Source organism: Temnothorax nylanderi, unplaced genomic scaffold, assembly GCF_030848795.1.
Source record: "Temnothorax nylanderi isolate EJ_2023f unplaced genomic scaffold, tnyl_v1.0 TNYL_tig0492_pilon, whole genome shotgun sequence".
Taxonomy (NCBI): Eukaryota; Metazoa; Arthropoda; class Insecta; order Hymenoptera; family Formicidae; genus Temnothorax; species Temnothorax nylanderi.
In genome coordinates, this window is record NW_027249554.1 from 95,718 (window position 1) to 104,479 (window position 8,762).

The following is an 8,762-nucleotide window of genomic DNA, read 5'->3' on the forward strand; positions in this document are numbered from 1 at the left end:
AAAACCATTCGAAAAATGCGCCCTTGACATTGTAGGACCATTAACTATTACCGATAACAAAAATAAATATATCCTGACCTTCCAAGATAGCCTAACGAAATTTAGCAAAGCAATTCCTGTAGAAAATCAAGAAGCAGCCACTGTCGCGAAAGCTTTTGTTACTAAAATCGTGTTAGAACACGGAATACCAGAGAAAGTGCTCACGGATCAGGGTACAAATTTTACTAGCGAAATGTTCAAAAACGTATGTAAACTATTAAAAATTAAAAAAATACAAACAACAGCGTATCACCCGGAAAGTAACGGAGCATTGGAGCAATCGCACCGCACATTAGCCGAATATTTGAGACACTATATAAATGAAGATCAAACAAACTGGGATGAATGGCTACCCTATGCAATGTTTACATATAACACAACCCCTCACACCACGACAGGGTTTACACCGTTCGAATTAATTTACGGTCATCAAGCTATATTACCGACAGCCCTAACGAAACCGCCAAAACTTACATATACCTACGACAATTACGCACAAGAACTTCGAGAAAAAATACGCGCAACAAACGAATTAGCTAGAGAACACACCAAACATGAAAAAATTAAGGCAAAGCAACAGTACGATAAAAAAACAAATATCGAAACATTTAAAGCAGGAGACCCAGTACTGTTATATGACGAAACGGTTCGACGAGGAAGATCAAAGAAACTAGAAGCGCAATGGATAGAAAAAATTAATGACATAAATTATATAATTAAAAAAGGACGAAAGACGTTACGCGTCCACGCAAATCGGTTGAAGGCTTTTATTGAAAACTAGAAATACAGATAGGAAAAGCATAAGCAATAGGAATAGCTAAGGAATTTACCAAAAGCAAGAAATAGCATAGTAACAGAATTTTAAAGGAAATACAAAAAAAAACTTACCCTAATCACGAGGGGGAGCACCATGCCCCCGACCTGCCATCCGATACCGCAGGGCGGCCATAAGCCGCGCGCAACGAGGGAGGCCAATAGCCAGAGAGCGCAGGTACTGAACCAGGGGATCATCGCCAAGGGATCGTTCACGGCCTATCTCACGCATGGCCAGATTCTGACCCCGCCCGAGCAAAACTCGAGCATCGGCCAAGTACGGAGGCAGAGGTCGGCCAAGTTCAATCAGCCGGTTTTGCATCGCGGCAAGAAAGCGACCGCGACCCAGACCAAGCACCGGAGGATTTTTTTTTTAACGAGGGGAAATTTTCAAAAGACGCCCCCACCTCTGGGGAGAGGCAGGGGGAGTGTTGGATTCGACGGGCGCACATTGAAGCGCGCGCCCATCGCCTACCAACTAAAACTCCTCGAATTCCAACTCCACACCTTAAATTGGAAGACCCCGAATACCTACTATGATTGCTTCCGGATGTTATCTTCCCGGTGTGAGGCTAACCTACCGTCCCGACGGGAGAGAGAGAGATCAGGGAGCGCCGCAGCGAACCACGGCAACCAGTCACTCCCCCCCTCCCGTCCGTCCTTTTCGGAACAATTACTCTGTGGCGATCTGGGGGGAATTAACCCCAGTCGCCACCCACCTATTCGGGGTTGCCGACCCCGAAGGATCGGCCACGAGGGACACGGTAAACCCCACCCGCGCCCCCCGCACCCCGTACGGCAGAGGAGAGAGCACGCCAGTGTTGCCACTGGCGGCCGTCTCCCCGCCGCGCCACCGCAAGGGTGGTTGGGGGCCCGAACCCAGGGACGTATCCCCGGATCCCGACCCCCAGCGAGCCGGGAGGGGGCACCCGTGGCGGAACCCCGAAGGGAATCCACCCCAGCCCCCCACCAGCCCGCACCACTTAGACGACTAACAAGGGAACGGTCGGGGGTGTCCGAGACCGATTTGGATGCGCTTTGGATATGTTGTTGAGCATCAAAAAATATTAGACTCGTATTTTTTTTTTGCGGCTTATCTCGACGTTTAGGGGTTGAAACAACCCCTCGAAAATAACGGATTTTATAGTTTTTAGCGAATATCTTCGAAAATATAAGGCATATGAAAAAAAGTTTGGTACAAAAGGTTTATGGCTTTTTGTGCTCTTTACAATGGCGTAATCAGATTTTTCAAATTTGTCACATTTTTTAATTTAACCCCACCCCCACCTATTATTTTTGCCAAATATAACAATTTTTCCAACGCAAATTTAAGAGCGTCAAATTCCAAATACATCCATGTGTATTTTTATTATGATACCATTATTAGATTTTTGGCAAGACGAGATGATATGTGGTATAGGCGTCGCGCTGTAGGTAGGTGTTGCGTTATTTCTGTTCAAGTTGCGCCGTACGCTTAAAAATTTCCATTTCAACTCCGGGATGACCGAAAGCGCTGATGCGAAGGCCAGCGCAAGGCTATTTCGAGAGTCCTGTTTTCCTCTTCTTGTGCCCGAGAAGCCCATCGTGCGATGTCAATATCATGAATAATAATTCCTCTTTCAAGAGCTTCATTAAAACAATTTAATGTGTATGCAGAAATTTTTTCTAATTTTTCCATTCTACTACCACCTTCACTAATTTGGCTCTCCCATCGTGCTAGTTGTCGTATTGATGTAACTTTTTTGTACCTTCGTTTAACTCCTTCAAGCGATCTTCCCCTTGTTTTACCACTCCTCCAGTATTCCACAGCTTGCCTTTTATAGTCACTTGATATTGTTGCCTCAACAGAGCTGCAAGTAACTTCTTCCGGAAGATATACTTTACCATCATCTTCCTCAAATAAATCAACTCTTTCCGGTTCTGGAATCTCATATATATCATAAAAACCTAAAGTTTCTTCCTCTTCTTCGTCAAATTCTTGGTTTTGTATGTCAAGCAGTATACGTTCAATGTTTTCTTTTACTTCTTCTTCCTCCGAAGTTGTCGGACTTGGTGAATAGTTGAAAGCAGTGAAAGTTGCAGAAAGTAGCATTATTACATTGTATGGATTAAACTTCATTCTGAAAGATATTAAAATTAAATATTTGTCTCGAACTTTAATTATATAAATAAATACGCACTTTATAATTAATGGAGTGGTCTTTGTTAGGTTTGATACCGTCTCTTTCCAATTTGCAACTGCTCGCCCGATACAATTCGGCGGTATTTATAATGTCGGAGTCGACATTCCGTTGCTAGTCCAGGACTCTCGAAATAGCCTTGCGCTGGCCTTCGCATCAGCGCTTTCGGTCATCCCGGAGTTGAAATGGAAATTTTTAAGCGTACGGCGCAACTTGAACAGAAATAACGCAACACCTACCTACAGCGCGACGCCTATACCACATATCATCTCGTCTTGCCAAAAATCTAATAATGGTATCATAATAAAAATACACATGGATGTATTTGGAATTTGACGCTCTTAAATTTGCGTTGGAAAAATTGTTATATTTGGCAAAAATAATAGGTGGGGGTGGGGTTAAATTAAAAAATGTGACAAATTTGAAAAATCTGATTACGCCATTGTAAAGAGCACAAAAAGCCATAAACCTTTTGTACCAAACTTTTTTTCATACGCCTTATATTTTTGAAGATATTCGCTAAAAACTATAAAATCCGTTATTTTCGAGGGGTTGTTTCAACCCCTAAACGTCGAGATACGCCGCAAAAAAAACACGTGTCTAATGTTTTTTGATGCTCAACAACATATTCAAAGCGCATCCAAATCGAGTAGGTTCTAAATCGGGTTTTTTCGACCAATAAACGTCGAGATAAGCCGCAAAAAAAATACGAGTCTAATATTTTTTGATGCTCAACAACATATCCAAAGCGCATCCAAATCGGTCTCGGACACCCCCGACCGTTCCCTTGTAAGTCATCTTCCTCGGGGGAGGAGGAACCGCCGTCCGGGATCTCTCCCGGGTGATCGGCGGCCCCCGTCCCCCGTCTCCTACCTCTCTGCACCCCGCCCCCACATCCAGTGCCCAGCAGGCGCCCCCGAGTCCGCACACAACGGACATCTCGGGGAGGCCGCCGGACACAGGACAGCCCGATGGCCCGCAACCCCGCACTTGTATCACAGGTCACCACGGTCCACCGGGTAGGTGCACCCTAAGCGGGTACGCCCCACCCTGAGGCATTTAAAACACCTCAAGGGGCGGGGGGGCAGCACCTCGACGTGGGCTTTCACCCAGCCCACGCAGAGGCCTCCTTCTCTTACGGCTGTATGGGCAGCCGACACGGGACACTGTGCCCATAAAGAGCACGTGCCCCGGGGAGACCTCCGGGTCATACCGGTCTTAATCTCCCCAAGGGGGCACTGTCCTACTTCGGACAGCGCCCTCCTTACTTCCTCCTTACATTCACACCTCTGAATACATCTTGGAGGCGGGCCGCCAAACGGTCCGTTCCCGCGACAGACTCCTCGCCGGGAACCACCAATAGGAGGGCCCCGGTAGCAGCGCGCTTGCACTGCATGTTACCTATCCCTAATTTCGCCAAGGAGATCTTCTCCTTGGCGGTTCTCATCACTGTTGCGTAGGTAACCGGCCCATCCGGCAGCACCGTTACCGCAACGGCCGCTGTTCTCGGAGGGATCGGTACCCTCGCCCTACCCTTACCGCCATTTACCTTCGCTTTAGCAAGGTTAGGGGAAGCCCCCGAAGGGACATCCCCTTCCCTCACGCCCTTCTGACGGTCACTCGTCGCCCCAACCCGCACCACCCCGGCAAAAGACCGTGAAGCACCAGCTGAGGCTACCGCCCCTCTCGCCGAAGATTGAAGAGGCCTGGGAGTTCCTCTCTCACCAGCACCTCTCCCCCCAGCTACGACAGTCCTGTTCCCGACCGCTTGATTATAGGAGACATTCGTCTCAGCCGTCTTACTTGTAGCGGCCGGGGAGACCAGCGTACTTTTCATCGCGTTAACCTTCTTTGTGAGCAAAGTAATCCTCTTTTCTAGGGATACCAAGACATCCCTAAGATTTCCTTCTTCATTAGCGGAAACTACCCGCGTCTCCTCCTCAGTTTGCGTAGAGGAGGAAACCTTAGGAGTCACCTCTACCTCCATCTGCGTAGACGTCTTCCCGGCAATCGCCAGAGACCCCCTCTCACTCATTAGCAGCTCATTCTGTTTCTCTCTTTCAGCTAACATCTCCTTCAGCAATTTATTCTTCTCCTTTTCCGCATCAAGTTGAGCCTTAAACTGTCCCTCTATAAGGATCACTTGATGTTTCACCATTTCTAAACACTTTTCCTCCATTTTTATTCGCATATCATTTAGCCTCGTCTTGATCAACTGGCTCGTTTTACTCTCCGTCTCCACCAGTTTATTCTCCAATCTATACCTGAGCCTTTCCTTCTGTTCACAGTCTCCTCTTAGCTGGTTCACCATATCATCGATGCATTTCACATCGATGGCAAAACCATCGTAAAATTCGCCTTTCTCAAGAGCCGCCTTCAACCTCTCAAACAGGAACTTAGCCCTATCCTCCAAGTCCCTCGGCGTGAAATCCTTCAACTCGCTATACTCCATCTCACCAACAAATCAAATCCTCTCTTCAAGCCGTTTCCTTTCCTGCAAACGAGCCGCTTTCTCCGCATCCAACTCCTCCATCCTCTTACGTTCCTCAGCTGTAAGAGGCCTCACTTCGTGACCGATTACCTTCTCGTGACTCCCTCCTACGCCACTAGTTCCCACCAGAGGCTGCGAGGAAGCCTTCGTTCCCCCACGAGCTAGATGCGCCTGATGCGCCGCCACCGCACCAGCAAGCAATTCCTCTTTGCTGAGACGCCATAGATAGCTCTCCTGCTCCGGGCCATCCTCGTCGCAGGTGCTACTCGCGTCTTCATCCCCATAGTCACCATAGTAACCCGCCAATAACTTCGCAAGAGGTTTGACCTTTTGCTTGTCCGGCTTGGAAACTCTGCCCGTAGGGTTCAACTTCTTCGCCCTCTTCGCCGTACCGCCTCTTTTACCATTACCCCCCCCCCCAGAATTTAAACTCTGCATTACGTTTTAAACCCTAACCCTTCGCGGCTATGCCAGCCAGGGCATGCCCTCACCGACCAGTCCGTAAACTGGCCGGGCCCCGAGTTCCCCCGGGGGGCTGGCCTATGCCATTGTCCCCGGAATCCTCATCGGGGACGTGACTCCAGGCCCCTTACTTACCCACGGACAGGAGGCATCACTGCCTCGCTGCCCGTAGGCTTTCGGGGGTCCTCTGTCTCCGACCCAGAGGCACCGCGAAGGGCGCCGCCACGCAGGGGGCCCCCCAGACGGTTGGGGCGAAGGAGGCCGCAACCCCTCCATCGCCTTACCCGCCGGGGCAACCAGCGTTAAATCCGCCGCCCGTCGGCCGACTTTGGGTAGGGGGAGCTCCCACCATTCCCCCCCCGCGCGCCAAGCGAAGAGACCGGCCGAGAAAACTCGATCCCGGCCTCCCGCCGCCCGCGAGGGGACAGAGCACAGGCACTAACTTCCCCAATTGATGCGGTCGCCGACCGACGGGCTCCTACGCATGCCGACGGCCCTTACGTCCGGCGGCAGGACACCACCGGCCCTGACCCGGGAACGTCCGGGCGGCCCGGTGGGTCCTCCTATCCCGGGATGCCCGGCCCCGACCTCGGATCAATTCCGAGCGGCCCGGGCATCCCCGGTGGGCCCGCAATCCCGCGACCTGCCGGAGCACCGGCGTGCAATGGTCGCGGGATTGTCCTCCATCCTGCCGGAGCACCGGCGTGCAATGGAATGGAGGAAGGCCCACCCTGTCCTGGTGGCCGGTGGAAGCATAACAAGCCCCTAACGGTCCCGGTCGACCGGGCGTTTGAAGTCAGGGTCGCCATCCCCTACCGGCTGTTGGAAAGCCTACCTCGCGAGCCTTATTACAGGCTCCCCGGCCTCCGCCAGTCCGAAGACTAACGAAGGTTACGGTACTGGTGTGCTCGGGTACCCGGGTGCGCAAGACCCGTAGTGGGGAAGGCTCCTAGGGACTCCTAAAAGCCCCCGGTGGCCTCCCCCACCCCCTGGGGGGAGCACCGGAGGATCAGGTATCACCAAACGCTCAATCTGGAGAGTAGGTCCACCCTCCTCCTCCTCCTCATCAGCCCGGAGCTCTTCGGGATTCACCACGGCCCGAACCGGCACAAAATGCTCGAGGGGGCACATAACGATAAACGCACGAAACTTTATAAGACCAGTGACAGACTCAGACTGAAGAGACTCGTCAAGCAACATCAAAGTAACAGTCCATTGACAGTCGATGTCAGCAAAAGTAAAGATAAGTACTCCTATTACAGGATAACGATGCTCATCCTATATCAGCACCTCGCAACAGGAGCACCACCCATACCACCGTACGAAGTGACGCAATTTATCAACGAGCCAGGTATCTATTTCAAGAGAATCGGACACCTGCAGCAAACGAAGACCACGTGGAAATTAGCGATACGAATAGACGTAACCGCACTAAACGTTAGGCATCAACAGCTTCAAAGCTATCTGAGACACACCGAAGAACTTTGCAATTATGCCACGGGAGACATCAAAAAGACATGCCAGATTGCTCTCCGCACCATTAAAAGAGAAAACAATAGAATGACGCACACCCTAGAACAACTACACACGATGTACAAATCACCAGTAATTAAACGAGGCGTAATCGATGCCATCGGCCAAATAAGTAAAACTTTATTTGGTACCATGGATGCGGAAGATGCAAAAACAATAAACGAACAAATACAAATACTGAATAACCAACAACAAACGCTACAACACGCAGCGAAGAACCAGCTGAAGATCATCAACTCCACAATAGGTCACATGGAAAGACTAGAACATACACTTTCATATAACGAAAATTTACTGGCCAACGTTACAAGGAAACTGCAAGACAAATTCATACACCGAGAAGAAATAGACGAACAACTATTATTGATAACCGCTATCCTAGCTGACCTCACGACAGACATAAACGATGTTACAGACTATTTAACATATACAACAAATAACATTTTACTTACACGCGTGCTTCTAATAGAGAATATAATCGTAGAATTAAAGGAAGCAACCTCGCACTTAACCAGAGGATTAAACTTTCCATTTAAAATCCAGACCGAAAACTGGAATACAATCCAAAGATACGTAAGCGTAAGCGCGTATTACGACAATTTAAACGTATACACTATCCTCGCGTTCCCTATAACAGCATATCCGGTATACGAACTAATAAAAATTACACCTGTACCAATACACAACGACCATAATGTGTTTACTAGAACTAAAACTAGAACCTTTACACACACTATTAGGAATAAACCGAGAGAATCATAACTATATAACATTAAAAGAAAACGACTTAAATAAATGTACGCGAGAAACTACTAAATTTATATGCGACCAATATTTTCCCGTGTATTTTGTAACTGCGAATGCAGCGAGGTGCAACTTTATGTAAAAGCGCCTAGATACATAGAAAACCGTAGACAACGTCATATCATTTCGAACGTAACATTTTGGATAACATTAGCCGAACCTCAAACATGGTTATATTCCACTCCAAAAAAATCGGAAATTATAATACAATGTAATGAGTTGCCAGAAAATAAAATTAAAATTGAAAAAACCGGAAAAATAACATTACGCGATAATTGTAAAATAACTACACCAGATATAATTTTAGAAACTAAAAACCGAATCTATACTAAATATGTAGAAATGTATTTACCAGAATTCAATGTAACCAATACCCCAGAAAAAAGTATAACATTAGACAACGAATTAGATTCCGAAAAGGAAATAAAATTAGAACCAGT

The 8,762-nt window shown here is 48.2% G+C and overlaps 1 protein-coding gene across 2 annotated transcripts; it reads right to left on the reverse strand.

Annotated features, from left to right (window-relative positions):
* Positions 1–2,116: 2,116 nt before the first annotated feature.
* On the reverse strand, positions 2,117–3,633 carry LOC139783356 (uncharacterized). Of its 2 annotated transcripts, XM_071722512.1 has the most exons (2): positions 3,033–3,630; positions 2,119–2,972 (listed from the first exon to the last, which is right to left on the reverse strand). In XM_071722512.1, exon 2 carries the CDS (start codon positions 2,969–2,971, stop codon positions 2,342–2,344), a length of 630 nt encoding a protein of 209 aa, XP_071578613.1. In that variant the 5' UTR covers position 2,972; positions 3,033–3,630; the 3' UTR covers positions 2,119–2,341. The 2 variants fall into 2 exon arrangements, with proteins under 2 accessions (XP_071578614.1, XP_071578613.1); XM_071722513.1 differs by having other exon boundaries at positions 2,117–3,633.
* Between the last annotated feature and the right edge of the window lie 5,129 nt (positions 3,634–8,762).